The sequence below is a fragment of the Balaenoptera ricei genome, chromosome 2 (genome assembly GCF_028023285.1).
Source record: "Balaenoptera ricei isolate mBalRic1 chromosome 2, mBalRic1.hap2, whole genome shotgun sequence".
Classification (NCBI taxonomy): Eukaryota; Metazoa; Chordata; class Mammalia; order Artiodactyla; family Balaenopteridae; genus Balaenoptera; species Balaenoptera ricei.
This window is the reverse complement of record NC_082640.1, coordinates 25301243-25321618: the sequence shown is the minus strand read 5'-3', so window position 1 is coordinate 25321618 and position 20376 is coordinate 25301243. Positions and strand designations below refer to the sequence as shown.

The 20376-nt window shown below is 43.4% G+C and overlaps 1 protein-coding gene and 1 long non-coding RNA gene across 4 annotated transcripts in view; one reads left to right on the top strand and one right to left on the bottom strand.

Moving 5' to 3' along the window:
- The window catches only part of PRKCQ (protein kinase C theta), a 154265-nt gene that overhangs the window by 26123 nt on the left and 107766 nt on the right, over positions 1-20376 (bottom strand). For all 3 annotated transcript variants that reach the window (XM_059912138.1, XM_059912136.1, XM_059912137.1), the window contains exons 13-14: positions 9124-9215; positions 7149-7211 (exon numbers count right to left, since the gene is read on the bottom strand). In XM_059912138.1, coding sequence (XP_059768121.1) covers positions 7149-7211; positions 9124-9215 — 155 coding nt within the window. The remainder of the gene's footprint in view (positions 1-7148; positions 7212-9123; positions 9216-20376) is intronic.
- Positions 1-20376, top strand: part of LOC132358841 (uncharacterized) — a 234637-nt gene that overhangs the window by 186435 nt on the left and 27826 nt on the right. The gene's annotated exons all lie outside the window — the stretch shown is intronic.

The following is a 20376-nucleotide window of genomic DNA, read 5'->3' as shown; positions in this document are numbered from 1 at the left end:
CCTAATCCAGATTAATTCTAGAATGTGAATCCATCTGATACCAGAACACCATGTCAATGACTTCCTCTGTCCTTAGAGAACCAGAATCCTTGTAGGGCAGCCCACTTCATTTTTAGGGATATGTAAGTGGTGACAAGATTTTAAAAAAATAGGCCAAACTATGCCTCCCTGTGACTTTACCTGTTGGCCCAAGGATGCGTTCTTTACCACACATGATCGCCTGGATATTTGGAAAGTGACACCATGCTTTCTCTTGTCTTTCCTTGACCAAGTTGAGGACCTTTATTCCTCCATACAGCATGGTATTCAGGCTCTGCAACATTCTGGCCCCTACCCTGCAAATATCTCCAATTTGTCAATTTTCTTCTTAAAAGATGGTTCTCAGAATGAAACCGGTATCTTCTGGGTACATGATCTCACAGGTGCAGGTGATGGTGGCACCCTTAGCTTCTGGTCTAGTACTCTTGCCTCTGAGCACCGTGGCTGCACTAGTTATTTTAGAAGCTCCATCACAACAGTGCTTAATATGGAACTCACCGTAAACTAAAACCTCCAGGTGTCCTTCCCCCCTCCCCCCACAAACTACCATTATACCATTTTCCTGTCATCCTGTACCTGCAAAATGGATTTTTAAAAAGATAATCCAGGAATGACACTTGACATCAGTTTCTTTAAACTTTTATCGACTTTAGTCGGTGGCATTTTATGAATTCTAGTCGGTTATATAACATCCAGCTTTCTCTTCCTTTATCTGCCGTGAATTTCTGAGCTTTGTGAAAACTCCTTTGAGTCTAGGATATGTGGTGGGTGATGGCTACCACTGCCGTCCTTAATGAGCTAAGACGCCTTGGGAGAGAGTAGGGAGAGCTATTGCTCTCGCCTTATTCTGTACCTCCTCTAAGAGAAGATGCTACAATCTCCTTCTCAAAGATTCTGCTCCCAAAGGGCCTGGCAAGCAGCTCTGTCTCCTCTGCCCCTGTTGATTGAGCCACAGGTGGAGGCCTGACACAGTGGATCAGCTTTTCTTCTTGGGGAAGACTTGCTGAGGTTGCAACATAATGGCACTAGTCCGTCTCGGCTGGGTGTCTGACGCGTAGGGCTGCTGTGGCGCGCCCTCCGCCATGCCCTTGGAGGGACAGAAAACCAGCCTGTAGAAGAAGAGACCGAAGTGGCTCGGCCAAGAGGAGAGACAGAGGCCCCAGGAACCCGAAGAACAACCCAGCCAATGAGAGAGGAGCCACTTTGGTTCTGATGGGTCTGCATCCTTGGTTCTGCTTTCTCAGTGAGGCTTAGCCTCTGCTTAAGCAAAGGTTTCGGTGGTTGTATGATGCTTGTAATCAATACCCATATCCTAAAGTCCCGTCACTATTTGTTTTATCTCCTTTGTTAAACTCTAAGCTTCACGAGGGTGGAAAGTGTATTGCTTGGTACTTGCTGTGCTGCGATGCTCTGACGAGAGTGTAGCATGTGTTCCTGTCATTCCATAACCATTTGAGTGAATTCATCACCAGCCAGCGACCACCTCACCACCAGTGAGTATCGGCTACAATTAAGTCCCAAGTAATGGTTCCCTTTTGTTGCTTTCTCACCTTCTGTGAGTAAATTAGCCAGAGAACGTGAGCATGGGATGCAGTTCTGTTTCGGTGCAGAGATGCTGCTAGCAGGTGTTCCCCAGAGCTGACCTCTTGCATCTGGGCCAGCTTGCTGACCTCCGTCACTAATGCGTCAACGATGGTTTCTGTCTGACCAGGTGCATGGATACCTCCAGGATACGTGAATGTGTGTCTCACATTCAGATCAGTTTCGGTTCTGTTTCTCCCATCCTAACTCAAATGCTGTCGCACTTTCATTATTAGGATTGAAGACTTCCAATATGTCCAAGTCTTCTCCGTAGGCAGGCCTTCTGCCTTGTTCCTTCGTTTTAATTAAATCCACTTTCATTGTGACTTATGGATTATATTCCAGTAAGTCCAATTATAGGTCATATTTAACTCCTCATGCTAAAACGGCAGGTTCATTTCCTAATCCACACTCTATGCAATAGTGATGTCATTTTGAGTTTCTGCTATAGGAAACATATTTGTATCATTTACAGCCACATATGTATGTTCCTAGAAATTTGGCTGAAGGATGGTTTTAGGGTCATCGCTAGGGAGCCAGATATCCACTGCAGTACTGTACATAGCTCAGAAGGATAATGAACATAATATCTAATACTGGAATTTCTTTCACATGCATTTTATCGTTTGATTCTCACAACAGCCCTTTGATCTGGAATCACTATTTTTATTCATATTTATCTAATGGAAAACAAAGGCTCTTAAAATTATACAATCTATCCCAGCAAATCCAGGCTTTACCCTCTTTTGCATCCCCTTAAACCAAGCTCACCCGGTCTTTCGCATTGAACTGGTCTTGCTCAGATACCTCGAGTCTTCTGTGATTGCAAGGGTACATTTTGGTCAATTCTAAAAATGAATGTTCTCTAGGCCTCAAGCTAGGAAAGCTTCATGTTCAATTTTCAATCCACCCTCTAAAGTGGGCAGGGTGTCTACAGGGTTGGGAGAGAGGAGATCATTGAAGCTTTGAGAGATCTAAGTCAGAAGGGGAAAGGTCCAGAAGGCCTGCCATGCAGAGCCAGACACCCTGAGGGGCAGGAAGGGATGAAGGCAGAGGAAGACTAACTGGAGAAGCCACAGGACCCAAAGGCCAGAGTGTTCACAGGTACCTCACAGGACACCAGGACCCAGAAAGGACCTTCAGGGTCCAGGTCACCTGGCATGGCTCTGGGAAGCACCCATCTGCCCAAAGGGCTGCACATCAGGGCATCAGGTACAACCGAGAATTCAGTGGAAGCCTTTCTTTCCATTGTGTTGTCAACATAAGCAAAGCTCCTCCATTTGGAAGAGGCAAAATGGGAGCCAGAAGAAACAAGCTTCCAAATCCAAGTTTTATCACTAAGTAGCTCAGCCAAGCCATGTCTCCTCTCTGATCCTTTAATGACTCATCCATAAAATGGGTACAGTGATGCCTGCCTTGCTTATCCCACAGAACTTGTGAGCATCCAATGAGATCATCCACATGAAAGCATTCGTAAGTAGTTTCAAATATAGGGGTTGGGTCCAGTGTCATCGATCAAAGATCATCTTAAGGTCCCTTTCAATTCTAATATTTCTAAGACTTGAGATTCTAGATTCTGCTGCTTCTATGTTTGCGTATTTTCCAGCTCCTTGGTTTTACATTTAACCTAAGCCAGGGCTGAGGCATCTTTTAAGGTGCCACCACTTTTACGATTCCACCAGTAACGGTAGATGATTGATGTTGCCACCTGCTTCTCTACTTTTTTTTTTTTTTTAATTTATTTATTTATTATTTTTGGCTGCACTGGGTCTCTGTTGCTGCACCCGAGCTTTTCTCTAGTTGAGGCGAGCGGGGGCTACTCTTTGCTGCAGTGCACTGGCTTCTCATTGTGGTGGCCTCCCTTGTTGCGGAGTGCCGGCTCTAGAGCGCAGGCTCAGTAGCTGTGGCGCACGGACTTAGTTGCTCCGCAGCATGTGGGATCTTCCCTATCTTCCCGGCCCAGGGCTTGAACCCGTGTCCCCTGCATTGGCAGGCGGATTCTTAACCACTGTGCCATCAGGGAAGCCCTTGTCTACATCTCTTGGCCTCAATTCTTGTGACTGCCAACAACAGCCTTTCCAGAAAAGCTGGACACAATTTGTTCAATTTTCCTCCACTCGACCTATTTCCCCCCTCCCCCTCCCCCCTATTTCTGTGCCTTTTCTGGAGTCACTTCTTCCATTTATAAAGCCTCTCCCCTTTTAAAAAAAATCCTCTTTCTGATAGGAACTTTTTGTTGGCATACCCTCACCCAATTCTGACGACACCTTAATTTTTCTTCCCTTTGGCACTTTTTTTTTTTTTTTTAAATAAACTTATTTTATTATGTTTGGCTGTGTTGGGTCTTCATTGCTGCATGTGAGTTTTCTCTAGTTGCGGTGAGTGGGGGCTACTCTTCGTTGTGGTGTGTGGGCTTCTCATTGTGGTGGCTTCTCTTGTTGTGGAGCATGGGCTCTAGGTGCACGGGCTTCAGTAGTTGTGGCATGCGGGCTCGGTAGTTGTGGCTCGCGGCCTCTAGAGCGCAGGCTCAGTAGTTGTGGTGCACGGGCTTAGTTGCTCCGCGGCATGTGGGATCTTCCCGGACCAGGGCCGAACCTGTGTCCCCTGCATTGGCAGGCAGATTCTTAACCACTGCGCCACCAGGGAAGTCCCGGCACTTACTTTTTTTTTTAGGAATTCACGTTCGTTCGTTCGTTCATTCATTCATTCATTCATTCATTCATTTATTTATTTATGACTGTGTTGAGTCTTCGTTACTGTGCGAGGGCTTTCTCTAGTTGCGGCAAGTGGGGACCACTCTTCATCGCGGTGCGCGGGCCTCTCACCATCGTGGCCTCTCTTGTTGCGGAGCACAGGCTCCAGACGCGCAGGCTCAGTAATTGTGGCTCACGGGCCCAGTTGCTCCGTGGCATGTGTGATCTTCCCAGACCAGGGCTCGAACCCGTGTCCCCTGCATTGGCAGGCAGATTCTCAACCACTGCACCACCAGGGAAGCCCCCGGCACTTACTTTTAATTAGAATCTTATTCACTTAGACTTTTTTTAGAGTATGCTGTTTGTGTCTTTTCATGTACTTATATTTTACCTCCAAAAAAACCCAAAATAAAAATCCAGAAAGTGGCTTAATTAGGGATCCAGAGGTTGGGACTTCTATAGCTTTTGCATCCACCACAATGCTTAACCGAGGCTGTGTGTTTAGTGGCTGGTCCGTCTTCGTTACCAGTTGTAGTGGGTTTAATGGTGCCCCCCCAAAAGATATTTATGTCCTAGTCCCTGGAATCTTGTGAGTGAGACCTTATTTGGAAAAAGGGTATTTGTAGGTGTAATCAAGTTAGGGATCTTGAAATTAGATCATCTTGGATTATCTGGGTGGTCCCTAAATCCAATGTCAAGTGTCCTTGTAAGAGACATACAGGGAAGGCACAGAGAGAAGAGAAGGCCCTGTAAAGACTGAGGCAGAGACTGGAGTGATCCCAAGCCCAGGAACACCTGGGGCCACCAAAAACTGGAGGGGGCAAGGAAGGATCCTCCCCTAGAGCCTGCAGAGGGAGTGTGGCCCTGCTGACACCTTGATTTTGGACCTCTGGACTCCAGAGCTGTGAGGGAATAAATTCTATTGGCTTAAGCCATCAGGTCTGTGCTAATTTCTTACAGCAACTCTTCAAAACTAATATGATAATCATCAGTGGTCAGAAAAAGGAAACTAATAGAATCCCCTTGTTAATTCAGTGGCCCAATGAAACGTTTAGGCCAGTAAAGTTACAATGGGCAGTTGAATAATTTCTTAAGGCCAATCTCAGTGTCAGTGTACCTGCTGGATGACCTCCCCCAGTTTTAATTATTCCATGTCTTTCAAGGATCTCCTACAACCTCAGTGAGTACACTGCTAAATAAACCCAGGATTCTTTCTTTGTGGTGCATAAGAAGCCTTAGAAAATATTTCTCATGGATGTAGTAAGAGCTCTAAAATGGGTACAATTTATGATATTAAAGACACTTATGGACCCTCATTGGTCTTTGTCCTGAGTGTCAGTAATTTACAAGATGAAATAATAGAAACATCATGATGTGGAGAAAGAGACTATACTGGGGCATGTGGGGTTTTGTTGCATGAGGTCCCTTTCAGCCCTAAGATCTCTCTTCTCTCCAGTCTTCCTAACTTTTCCTCCCTCTTTCCTATCCATCCATCCCACACAATCTGCTGAGTGTCTCAGTATAGGTATATCTTAGGGATATTGCAGGCATTACAGATATAAAGAGGAAAACAACCACGGAATCTGATCAGGGTTTTCAGTGTACTGGTGAGTATTTCTCACTTTCCTGAAGATTAAAGAATGGTATAAAACAGATATTTAATCGATTGTTTTGTAGATAGCCCCCGCGCCCCCAAATACAAAAGTATATCCAAAGGATGCCAAAGAGACGGCTTAAGAAAAATGAGTTCCAAAACCTCCCCTAAGTCTTTAGTTCTGGGCTCTAAATGGGGCAGCCCTCACTTGGCTGTACCCTCTGGAAACGGAGAGGTTTCCCTAAGTGAATTTTCAGCCTATTCTGTAAGCACCAAAGCCCAGTACTGGCCATCCCGGACGGAATGCTTCTGGACTGTATTATACACAGTTTGCCATCTTCAACAATCTGTGTAGAGCATCACTTAGCCTGTACTGATGACTCCGGTCATTCCTGTGAGCATCTGCTGCAGAAAAGCACGTGACCCCACTGTCTCGGGGCCTTGAGGTTGTCCTGCATCTTCCCTTTATGTCGGTTCTCAGCTTCCCTTGTCACCAGTGGTCACTGTGTAGGCCCCCAGCTGCTCTGCCAGCATCCTGTCCAGCTCCTTCCTTCCTTTTTTTTTTTGTTTTTTTCAATATACTCCCCCCACCCCGCCCAATCTGCAGTGAGTCGGAAACGAGACAACTAAGCCTTTGAAGATCTGTATGATAAGTAAGTGTCAACTGTGCTTTGAGGGAAGTAAGGAGACTGAAGTACATTAGCTTTCATCCAAGAAGGATGTGAAATGATGGTGTCCAATAGATTCTGGAAAGACATCCACTCAAGAAAGAGGGTACACACGGCATCCTGGGCATGCGGACAAGGTGTAGGCTTGTAGGTTTTCGCAGGTGTGTTTGTTCAAGGAAGGCCTCCCCTCCTCCCTCGCCCGAAAGGAGGACATTCAATACGCAAATACAGGCAAGAAGGAGAGATACAAAAGACAGAAGAAAGCAAGCAACAATAAGAGGCCAAAGAGAAAGTAACGGAAGGAAATGAGACAAAAGGTAGGAGAGAGGGAGAACAACAGGACTGGAATAAAGAACAAAGTGAGATCAGAGCCTTATTGCTTTTGAGAGCGGAATTTCTTACTTGGTTGTTAAATCACCATCCGTGCTGTTGCTCTGGGCAGGAAGCCCGGGTGTGGAACTTTCTGCCACAAAAGCACACTGACCACTTCATGTCACTTAAGCACAGTGATGAAATCACCTGGACCAGAAAATCCAGTTATCCCAGTACTTGTTTCCAAAGAGTAAAATTTACCTGTAGACTATTCCTTTGGAATGAAGGAACTGCAGACCGAGAATGATTTCGGCAGCATAGAACCTGAGGGAAGGAAAATCAAGGCTCAACATGAATGTTTACTAGGAAAAAAAATTCCCCTTTTTATCTAGTGAGTGTGCAGCGCTCTGCTAAATGTGTGCACGGAATTTTGTTTTAATCACAACAAAAGGAAGATATCATCCATTCTACGCATCCAGCTTCAGCCCTGAGAGAATGAAATGGAGCTGGTATATTTAGCCCTACCCGCATCTAGGGCTTATTCTTATATTGTAAACTATAATGCTCAAACTGTCATTTTTTTTTTTTTGCTAATAGAACATTCAAAAACACTAAATGTAATAATAGGGAAATAATTTTCCCTTTTATTTTAAAACCTACTTGGACCCCTCAGACCTGTCTGCAGGTCATTCCACATAGACCTGACTTCTTCCTGTGTGAGAAGTGCAGCCTGAGAGGAGGAGGAACGCACACAGGCAGACCTCAGGGATCTCACAGGTTCGGTTCCAGACCACCGCAACACAGCGAGTCACACGAGTATTTTTGGTTTCCCAGTGCATATAAAATTATGTTGACACTACAGTCTCGCCTATGAAGCACGCAATAGTATTATGTCTAAAAAAAATGTACATATCTTAATTAAATACTTGTGAACTATACTTCAGTTAAAAAAATATGGCTAAAATATGCTAACCATCATCTGGTAATGCAGAGCTGCCACAAACCTTCCTTTGTAAAAAAACAAAGTATCTGCAAAGCACGATAAAGTGAAGTGCAATCAAACGAGATATGCCTTTATTAGAAGCTGGGAGGTGATACCTTGCTCTCCACCTTCAAAGATGACAGACTCAAAGGAGGTGAGTTTACAGGAGGGTTAAAGTTAGAGATAAGGGAGAACTTCCCACAAGTGAGGTCTGCTGGATCTTGGAGAAGAACGCAGAAACCCCTTCCTGGGAGGCAGTGAGGACAGATAGATAGCATGTGTCTGTGATGGCTTTCATGCCTTACACACCTGGAAGGGACCCCGAGAATCCTTTCTAGCAGAAAAATACCCGATGATTTCTGTGCTGCAGGAATCTCATAAAATTATCTCCGGGCACTTGGCCGATGGTTCCTGGAAGCAACGAGATCGGCGCCGTGCTACCCACTGGATTTGACAAAGCAGCCACTTCAGCCGGGGTTTCTGTAGGAGCTCGTGGAAAAGTCTGTCTCTCAACGCAGCTCGACCTGAACCCCTCCGAGTGTTCAATAGGGGTAAGATTACTGAGCATACAGCAAGCAAGGCTAGTGTGCACCCACCCTTTTAAGTGGAGCCAGGGGCACAGTTTTCTTGTGTTTGACCGTCTCAGTGGTTTGATGACTCAGGAAAGAGGGCCTGAGGGAGGAAGGGTGCGGGGCTTCTGTGGGACTCAGCTGCAGTCCCACCTAGTAAACCCACCCTACTCGATTTCGCCAGAGCCTAGAGTGGCTTGATGCCAAAGAAGGCGAACGTATTCTCGAGAGAGAGCAAATGTCTCTTCCTGTTTCCTAATTCTCCTGCCCCCAGAGCTGACTGCTTGATGCCTTCACACTGAGCTTCCCTTGAAAGGCCTCCATGAAGCCCCATCCAGTGACCGCCTTGCCCATCTGTGCTCCATTTGACTTCTATTCAAGGCGCAAATATTGCTTCTGGGTTCAGATGATTTAGAAGCCTGAAGAAGTGGGGTGGTTCCTTAAGAAACTAAGTAGTTGATCTCGCAGCAGAGAAATGAAATAAAACCGACTTGAATTTAAGCTTCACAAACTGGGAAAACAGTTGCCTCATTGGATGTGTTCCTGGGGTCACCTCGCCCTGGGGTTTAGGCCCACTGAGTGAGAAACAGGAAACGTCACGTGGGGAAAAGCATGGTGCGGGCACAGTGGACCCCAGTCCCTGACAAGACCAGTGGGAAGCCCCCAACCCTACAAGGGCTCTTACGTGGCTCTGCAAAGATCGAACTTGTGGCAGCTCTGGATGTGGTACATTAAGTCTCCTCCGTTGAGATACTCCATCACAAAAAAGAGGTTTTCCTGCGGAAAGACACAACGATCCCAACTGTGAGCTTCTTGAAAATAAGAAAACAAGGATTACTTTTTAAATGGATTTCATTATTTCAGAGGAACCAGTTCTGTCTTGAAATCCCTTATAAAAAGGCCAGCAAGACAATTTAGCGGATCTGTAGAGCATTTCTGAACCCCAAGAAACCTGGGGAATCCAGGAGTATGTGTGATGTTTGCTAGGATGCCCGGATGGTAGCATGCAGCAGATGGGGCACAGCACGAGGGAGGGTCCACCTGGACTTGACCGCCCGACAGTGGGATGGTCTTGGGCACTTAATGGGTGCTGGCTGTATACCTACTGAAATTGACAGTGTGTAGGATGGTAAAGAGTACAAACCGGGGGCTCTGACTACAGGGGCAGGGCTTGGAAGCATTGACCCGTTCAACACTCAGTAAGTAGTTCTGAATGTATTCTTCGGGCATGGCCAGAGTGAGTGGGCGTGCTCATGCCTGCCTCATCCATCCAAGGTGGAGACAGCCCCGCCTTCAGGGAGCTCACAGTCAAGTCTGGGCTTACTTCCCTCCAGTGCTGACTTCACCTGTTGCAAGTCACAGCTTATAAGCTGTGCTGCTCCTAACAGGACGCCATGCATGTTGTTAGAGCCGCTGCCCCTGAATGGCAGCTGTCAAAAGCAAGGCTGAGTGGTCTTCGGACCGTGGTCGAAGTATCAGAGGTGGCTGATTCCAGGGAGCCTGAGCTCCTCCATGGTGTCAGACAAGAGTTCCTCAATACGTATACTTATGACCCTTGGAGCACCCTGATTTTGAGAGTCCTCGTGAACCACAGAATTAGTAATCTGCTCAGTGTGGAGACAGTTGGCGTGTCTGTGCATGAATTTGCACCTGGAAACCTCACCTGGGTGATTTTTTTTTAAAGGATTAACCTTTAAGTTTTGAAGTGAGACTAACCGAGGCCCCGGGTCATATGAGGTGCCGTGGAAACCGTGTTCTGGTCTGACAGTGGCACACACTGCCTGCCATGGGTACTAAGGCTGTATCCCCACAGAACTGGGAAACCACGATGGTGGCGATTCTCTCAATAAGTCAGGTAAAGGTAAACGTCCTGCTTTTTCCAAAGATGACCTCAGATCTAGTTTTCTGTGCCATGTGTCCTTACCTGGAGCCCACCCTTTCTCTTGGGGACAGGCCCAAATCCTCTGCTGACAGAAATCCTAACTTAACATTGATATTTTGGACATGGTTTGAGATTCATCACTTGCCCCATCTGTACACACCTGCTTCCTCATTAGCACACCTTCCTGCTGGCTCTTGTTCCCATAAGTACCATATGAACAGCTTCCCACCTTTACCTTTGTACCCGAAACTAGGGTGGCCTGTACACACAGCGGTGGCATCTCTTAAGTACTCAGGAGAATGAGAGGTATACAAGCTTAAAATAAGACCGTTTATCATAGACCTCAGATGGAAGGTTCCTTTGAAACGTTAGGATGCTTACAAATTCCTATAAAGGTTGAAATTTCGGAATTTACAATTTGTCAGTTTGGACGTGGAGAAAGTGGGGGAAGGTGACCGGAGGCAAAAGGTCGACCTTAACTTCTACACGTGCCTGGGATGGTGGTCCCATAGTTCTCGTGTCTGAATCAGACTCCGCACCTAGTGGTGAGGGTTGGGCATTGAATTTGTGCAGTGGATGGGGATATAAGCAAGCGCGGGGCGTGGTTAATGTTTACTACCGCGGGCGTTCTAAGAAGACCATAGTGATTATTAACTAAATAGTAGTGGAGATTTATAGCATGTCAGATGCCACACTTAATTCTACTAAAAGATTTTATGGCTCCACAATAAATCTTTCAAGAATCTGTTCAAGTTCTCATCTCTATATTAAGCCAGGGCACTGGAAAAAGTCCTTTGATTGTCTTCAGTTATTTATGAATGCATTTTGCTTCAGTTTAAACCTTTGGTTTGGGTGAATAGCAGCTAAAACGTGGGCTTCTTAAGGGGATGAGGGCAGTCCATGCCTGGAAGTCCAGCGTGGGTGGGCAGGATGGGGAGACTGCTATCCCTCTAGGGGATGCTGTTCTGAGGATCTTTGCCTTCTTTTAGAACATTCTGACAGCTGTTTGGAAGTCTTGAGAATCCATTCATGCAGGGAACTGTTGGGTCCACTCTGAGCCCAGCGAGACGGCTCTGTGATGAAAGTAGCATAAATGTCTGCACATACAAAGCATGCGGTCCTGGGGTTTAGGTTTTCAGGATCACATTTTGAAGGATGGATAAACCTCTTAAAAGTTGAATCCCAAATCCCAGTCATAAAGAGTAAATACAAATATAATAGACTCAAACTTTCATAAATGGCTGGGGAAGGACTACTCAGAACCAAAGGAATCCTGCAGGGGTTCAAAAAGGGTATCAGAAAGAGAAGTCTGCCCACTGGAGAAACTCTGAATTGGGTCAGGAAGAACCAAATCCAGAAGGACGGGACTCAAGGCAACTGTTAGGATAATGGGCTTTGCCCTTACTCAGACCAGAGTTCAGATTTCCTCTATTTGTGACCTTAAAGTTACGTAACCTCTCCTGAGCCTCATATTTTTCATCTGCAAAATGGAAGGAGTAATATTCCTACTTCATAGGGTTGTCGTGAGTGGTAAATGAGATGACCTATGTAGAAAGCTAGCTGAGCGTTGGCACTCAGCCTGCACTTCAGAACTGGTAGTTGTTGTCATAGTAAACAATTTAAAAGCCAGTCAAAAAAACAGATCACAAGAACTAAACAAATGGAGAGAGAGTCCACGTTCATAAATAGGAAGCCAATATTGCCAAGATGTCAGTGCTTCCGAACTTGACCTACAGATTCTCTACAATCCCAGTCAAAATCCCAGTGAGTTATCTGGTGGGTATCGACAAACTGACTCTAAAGGTTACATGGAGGAGAGGCAAAAGATCCAGGATAGCCAACAACATGTTGAAGAAGAACAAAACTGGAGGACTGACCTTACCCGACTTCAAGACTTACTATAAAACTAGAGTAATCAAGATGGTGGTATCGGTGAAAGACCAGACCAATAGATCAATGGAACAGAAAAACCTAGAAACAGACCCATGTAAATATAGTCAACTGATCGTTGACAAAGGAGAAAATGCAATACAATGGAGCAAAGACGGTCTCTTCAAGAAATGGTGCTGGGCTTCCCTGGTGGCGCAGTGGTTGAGAATCTGCCTGCCAATGCAGGGGACACGGGTTCGAGCCCTGGTCTGGGAAGATCCCACATGCCGCGGAGCAACTAAGCCCGTGTGCCACAACTACTGAGCCTGCGCATCTGGAGCCTGTGCCCCGCAACAAGAGAGGCCCCCACAGTGAAAGGCCCGCGCACCGCGATGAAGAGTGGCCCCCGCTTGCCTCAACTAGAGAAAGCCCTCGCACAGAAACGAAGACCCAACACAACCATAAATAAATAAATAAATAAATTTAAAAAGAAATGGTGCTGATCATCACTATATATTATCGTATTTCCACATTTCTTAATTTTCATTTGCACAACATCAGAAAAACAAACACCCAGCAGATACTTCTCAGAGAAAGGAACCGCACAGTCCTGTGGATCTTGAAAGAAGGAGGAAAACGGGGAGTTAGATCTCCTCCAACAAGTTAAATCTCCTCCAGCGCTATCTTTCTGTTCCAGTCAGAGCTGGGAGAAAATGCAAAGCAGGCAAAGCGAGGGGAATGTGGGCTTGTGACACGTGTTATTCCAGCAAAGACCCTCTTCTTAATGCCAGTGATACATTAACTGATGCAAATGATTCTTCTGGGTGGAGTGAGAGTTGAAGTTGTGATGCTGGTGGGGGGTGGGTAGGGTGGGGATGGGATGGTCCAAAACTGCCCTGGACTTAGAATTTGTCAACAGCTCCTGGCACAGCATCTGCGGAGAGGAAATTCTCATCTCTCTGTGTCTCTCACTAGCTGTGTGATCAGGTAAATCATACCATCCCTGGGCCTCAGTCTCAACCTCTGAAAAATGAGAAGTATTGGTGAGACCCTTTGACCGAATTCCTCTTTACAATAGCCTAAAGATGCCCTGATTTTCACCTTAATTTCTTTTCCTTTTTCTTGGAGGAAAATATGAAACTCACAAACTTTGGTTATTGAGCACATGACAAGACCTATGTAGTGCTTCCCAGATGATAAAACACATGTTGGTAAGAAGGTGTTATGCTGCAAAATTCTTAAGAGAAATCTTTGTCCAGAAACAGTGTGTATTTGAAGTAAACTGAAGGGTAGAGAGATGAGCCTTCTCTCTGAACCTTCTTCCACGGAGGTCAGCATTATGGCTGGGTTCGTTATGACCTACCATGATGCCCCAAAGAAGGTCACAAAATAGAGATCAGAGGGCTTCCTCCCGTTTAATTAGTCTCCTAGTTAGGCTAATAGAGTTTGGCTAGTTGGGGGCAAATACCTCTGTGTGTCACGGTCCTGACTGCTTTAACGTCTAAAGTAATCCCGCCATGCACCGAGGGCTGAAAAGCAGAATGGGTTAGGCCAGAATGGGCTAGCGCTGTTTTGTAGACCACAGTGTCAGGTGAATCACTTTTTGATTGGTCTTTGTATTCTGTTTCTGAATCGTGCGTTTCTTTCTCTAAGAAAGATCTCGAGCACCCCTGCTCAGAGAAGAGTATGTATTATTTCTGATTTCGGAAAAGAGTCCAAACAAAGGATTAGAACTCAATAACCTCTAGGATTTACCCTCCCAGTCCAAGCACTTGGTGAATTTTTCACTTAGCCTACTTGGGCGGCAAAAACATAGCATTTTGTCAAGTAGCTCCATGAAAAGTGAATTTTAAAAGAGGAAGGTTGCCTTACTCAGGGTGTTTCCTCCTGCAGGGAAAATGGCCAAGGTTCTTATTAATGAAACAATAAAACACTGAGCTTATTTCCATCCTGTCCGTGAAGTCAGTTTTACTTGGGGTTTGACAGTACAATGATTACAGCCACTGGAAGAAGTGATTCATTGAATAACGCTGAAGAACCTCTCGCTAACAAGCAAGCATTTGATACATCATTCAACAATATTTATTTATCTCTCAGCTCTCCAGTTTGCAAATATACCTATGGCATACATGCCGTTCTGTATGCCAGATCCATAAAAACAAGAGAGTCAGAGTTAGTTACTGCTTTGCTGTGATTTTCTGGCAGCCGAAGGAAATAATCAATGGTGATATTCTGGAGATAGATGGGTATTCAAAGCTCTGTGGCTCTTTTTTTTTTTTCCTTTAAAAAAGGTATTTATTCTTGCAAAGTCATTTAAATATATATACTGAGTACTTTCAAAAATTGAAAATAGCAAAGGATTCTGTGTGTTTGTGTACAAAGTACTGTATTTTCCAAAGCGTCTACAAATATCTTTCATCACTTGGCTGATAGAATGGTATATTTTCTTCTATGTACTTACAAAAATATGACAGACGACTTTAGGGGGCCTCTAACATCTAAATTGCTTTGTATTCATTTTCTTTGTAAAATCTCTATATCAAATTTAGCCATGAAAGCGATTTATACTGGTAAAAAGGAGGAAGCAGGTAAAAGCTATATACAGAAATACAAATACTTAGTTTGCCAATCTAAGAGCTGGAAAAAAAATCATCTTCAGATGACAGATATGTACTAATCTCAGTGGTTTTCAAGGCCAAATCCTTTAAATCATTATGGTCTAAATTCAACCAAGATATTGCCTTTGAATCTCTACCTTTGTGGATCCCACCCTTGTTACTAACACTACCGATGTCCTGAGTATGGACTATTGTCAGACTGGAGGTGACTCTCCTTCAGATTGACGACTACCTCCAAGGAGGTTTACATCTTTACTTCTACTTATTGTCCCCCGCCAAGCAAAGGTTTAGTTTGGAATTGCAAATTGTGAGAGCTGCATTCTTGACCTCCACAGCTCTGTGGTGGGGATGCATTACAGGGGCTTCCTGTGTAGAGGAAGAGCACAGAGCTGGGGTCCAGGCTGCCCAAGCCAGGAGCTTACAGAACCAGCCAGGGCCCCACGTGGGGACGGAGCTTGCACCTGGATGGCACACCTGAAGGGCACCTGGACACGGGCTCACCCAAACCCCCTGCTGCTATGTGCACACAGCCTGCGTCAGTGTGGTCACTGACACTCGACATCTTAGGTATGCTTATAATTTAGAAGGCTGGAGCCACTCCAATTCTGGAGTACTTGATCTATTCCTTCCTTGTTTAGTGAGCTATAAGCTAAAACACCCTAGAAAACAGGTTTATTTCCTTTTTCATAAAGAATAAGCCATCAGACTTGAGGACACGGGGAGGGGGAAGGGTAAGCTGGGACGAAGTGAGAGAGTGGCATGGACATATATTTACTATCAAATGTAAAATAGATAGCTAGTGGGAAGCAGCCGCATAGCACAGGGAGATCAGCTCGGTGCTTTGTGACCACCTAGAGGGGTGGGATAGGGAGGGTGGGAGGGAGACTCAAGAGGGAGGAGATATAGGGATATATGTATGCATATAGCTGATTCACTTTGTTATACAGCAGAAACTAACACACCATTGTAAAGCAATTATACTCCAATAAAGATGTTAAAAAAAAAAAAGAATAAGCCATCAAAAAAAAAAAAAAGAACAGACAATCACATGTATACTTTTGATATCTAAGCGTTGCATGTGTATGTGTGTGAAGGAAGGAGGGAGGAAAGGCTCTCTGCAGACCAGCAAACTCATTCACTACGACCTGTTTATATTTCTACTGTAAGTCTAATTAGTAAAACTCACTGCCTTTGATAGATTCATTAGTACCTGTCAGAAATAATGTGCCTGAGTTTCTAGAGGTTTGTACCTGCACCGGGAACTTGGGCTCAGTTGGTATTTTCTGGTTTAACTGTCCCACGGGGTCATCTTGCATTAACTGGCAAATTATTTTCTTCCATAACGGAAGTACAAACAGGGATCCATTTCACGAATTTTAAAATTGTTTTCCCTGATACAATTGGGTCTCTACTAAGAGGCAATAGAGCAGTTAGGCTGATGGACTTTGCTACCAAACTGCCCAAGGGTGAATCCTGGCTCCCTTGCCTGACAGCTGTTTGACCTGTGGTGCCTCTGACCCCTGTAGGGGCCACCTCAATTTCCTTGTCTGTAAAATGGGGATAATAATAGTCTCTACTTCAGAAGGTTGCTATGAAGATTAAATGAGCTAAAATACGCAACGTGCCTAGAACACGGACTGGCACATAGTAAGTGCTTTATAAACATCAGCTGTTATTATATTTATGACCATAGTTATTGTATACAATATACACACAGTGCATGTTGAGAAATATATATTCCCAAACACAGAGGGGTCCCTGGAACAGACTAGGTTTTAACATAAAAGGCAAGTTTTAAGGAATACGGTTTTGATGTGAAAATGACCCTACTCTGCTGAAGATTTTAAAGTTACTAAATTATCGCTACGACAAAGAGAAAAAAAGATACACAAGAAAGATGAAATACTCAAAAATCCTACCTCTGGGCGCCTTTGAATGATATAACTAGAAACGACTCTTTTCTTCTTATGATGCTTTTGTGTATTTTCCAATTTTTAAAGTATGTTTTGGTGTAATTACTTTTATAATTAGGGAAAATATTAAAGAATTTTCCTTAAGAATTTATAAGTGAGTGAGTTTGTATGGTGTAGATTCTCAGTATTTGCCATGGGGGTTTGCTATCTGGCATGGAAATGTCGATTCAGTGTCTGATGTAAAGTAAGGTGCTATCTTTTTTTAGCTCACTGAAGTTGAAACTGGCAGGCTTAAGTATTATGAAGCAAGCATGTCCAGGTACAGGGGATTAGAGTCATGTGATAAAATACTTTCAAAATCACTTTTAATCACAATAATACAAATAGAGTAATTCTTTTTAAAAAGAATCAATAACAAAAAGATCTAAAAACGGAAGCATCATTAAAGTAAAATTTTACATTTACAATATGAAAGATGATTAATACAAGATTAAAGTGTTAGATTTAACAAAATCTGTGGTGTGATTCTCACAGGGCTGTGTTTGCATATACGAATGTCCTAGAGAAATTAAAAGTCCTAAGGCTGTCAAAATATATCAGTATTAACACATGAGATCATTCTTTAGAAGGACATTTTGTGAATGGATATTCTAGTGAAGGGGAAATGTAAAGAGGACTCAGTTATTCTAATATGATGTAGCTTCTACCCTGATTTCTCCTTAGTATGATTACATTTGCTTTTAATAAGAGAATGAAAATAAAGAACATGAAAAATTATTTAGTAACGATGAATATTCAGTATAGCTAGTCAAGTACTGAACCAATAAGGGAACTGTTGCCAAATGTGCATACATTATTGGATAAGTGAGAACTTTGTAGCACTAAAGATTTTATAATTTTATCAAACCTATAACAATTAATTTTGAAAATACATGGAGAGCTTAGTAAATATCATGCACATGAGGTCAGAAATATAGATTCCCTCTCCAGAAAAAATAAGAAACGGAGGAAAAGAATAATTATAGTCATTTCTTTCAGGTTTTCCCCCCAAGGCTAGTAAATTAATAAATTTTATACAAGAAGATTTGCAGGTCTGAAGAAATAAAATTAGAATACCAATATTTATTAAAAATATCCAAGTATACAAGTATCCTTTTCAGAGTATCATATGTTAAGCATATGTAATAAATGCTGTAACATCCAAGATGACAGTATTGATATAACAATATGGAAACTGGAGAGTACACATCAACTCAACTTCGGGGTATATCCTATTTTAGCCAGTGGAAAGTGCGGGAAGGTGTGCCCTGAAGAATGAAGGGGAGCTGGTCCATATCTAAAATTAAAGGAAATAATCCACATCAAGTATTTAGCCCTGTGCCTGACATAGAGTAAGAACTCCATACATAGTAACCTTTATTACGTGTATTGTTATTATTTTCTTAGAACAAGTTAAATATGTTCTATATTCTAATATGTTCTCTCTCTATATAGATCTTGAGAAATATACCTTCATAACGACCAAGAAGGTATGTGATGAATTTAGAATTCTTCCAAGTCTTGTACTAGTGAAGTTGCTGAATGGGGAAAGCATCCTACCCCCTCCAGCCCCTAGCCTCCAAAACAGGGAAATGCACATGTTTTGAGCTATTGGGGCATGGGGAATTCTGGGATGACGGATGAGGGGCCATGGTCCCTTGCTTCATGGGGGAGATGCTTGGTTCTAAGGTTGAGGACATGCAATAGATAACTGTCCAATTAAATGAGTTGGATTTGGTGTCTAGGTACCTTGAAATCTCAACTTTACTAACAGTTTTGGATTGACAGTATGATCTAGACGAGAGACTAGACTGTGATCAGCTAGGCTGATCATAATTGGATCTCAGCTTCCTTAGCTGCAGAATGAGAGTATCTGATGTGATAACCTCTGCAACCCCTTCCTGCTCTTAAAAATTTCATATAGTCTGTGATTACAATAGAAGAAAAAAAAAAGAGTATAACAAATCAAATTAGTAGCTATAAGCAACCAAGATGTCTCTCAATAGGTGAGGGATAAATTATAGTACATCCAGACAATGGAATACTATTCAGTAATAAAAAAATGAACTATAAAGCCATGAAAAGACATGGAGGAATCCCAAATGCATGTCGCTTAGTGAAAGAAGCCAATGAGAAGGCTATATACACTGTGTGATTTTTAACTATATGACATGGAAAAGGCCAAACTATGGAGACAGAAAAAAATCAGTGGTTACCATGGGCTGGGGGGTGGGAGGCGGGAGGGATGAACAGGTAGAGCACAGAGGATTTTTAGGACAGTGAAACTATTCTCTATGATGCTGTAATGGTGAATGCATGTCAGACATTTGTCAAAACCCATAGAATGTTCAATACAAAACCCCTAACATAAACTATGGACTTTAGGTAATAATAATATATAAATATGACGCATCAGTTATAACAAACACACTAGACCAAAGCAAGATGTTCATGGGGATTCCCTGGGGTCCAGTGGTCAGGACTCCGTGCTCTCACTGCCGAGGGCCAGGGTTCGATCCCTGGTCCGGGAACTAGGCTCCCACAAGCTGCACTGCATGGCCAAAAATTAAATAAATAAATAGTTAAAAACAGGGGAATGTGTGAGGTGTGGAGAGAGGAAGGGGATGCATGAGAAGTCTCTGTACTTTCCACTCAGTTTTTCTGTGAACCTAAATCTGCTCTAAAAAATAGTCTATTAAAAAAAAAAACACCAAAAAACGCTACTAGCTATAGACCAGCTAATGCATTAAAATACAAATGTACAAGAAGAAAAACCTTCTTTAGAGTCTTCCTCATGTGGAGTTCATAAAAATATTAATAAAATAATGCCTGAAGAAGATGGAGACTATTAAGTTCTACTAAATTCTAATGTTTATTCACCCTATCAAGGTAGAAATTACACAAAGAAGGTAGCACTGCAGTTTCTACTTAAAAATCTGAAAAATATGACTTCTAAAAACACATCTTTATTTTGGTTGATAGCGTCCACTTAAAATATTTGTAACTGCTCTTCTAGAAATATTTTTTTTCATAGTTTCTTGGAGAATTACTGTTTATTTCTTTTAACCTATTGAACACCTAGGATTTAAGAGCTCATTCACATTCTGGATAAATACAAATCATTATAAAATGGTGGTAGAAGTTACACAGTAAGTTTTATTTCAACTTACTTGTGTTGAAGATTGTTTTCACTTTGCCAGTTTTCCGTCCCTGGGAAATTTCCATCACGTACTTTGTCTCCAAACTCTGGCCCTTAGATGGTCACTCGCAATTTGTGCTTCTGTGTGTTACTCAGCCTTTACTGGAGCTCCTACTGCTGACATGTCAAGCCCTTTCTTCTGTCTCCACGGTCCCGTTCCTGTCCCTCTCATTTCCAGCCTGGAGACACTTCCTACTTTACTTATTGCGGTGATCACCACCACGGTGAGCCCTCCCAGATTTCCTCCTCTTCTTAGTCTCTCTCTCCTGCCTCTTCCTCACACGTCCTCTCTCAGAAGTGACCCCTCTCCTTGTGTTTGCTGTATCCTAACCCCTTCCTCTTCCAGAATCTTCCATCACAAATTCCTCCCCTTTTGGAGCATTTTCCATTACTCGTAACCCTTGAACCCTGTGATCAT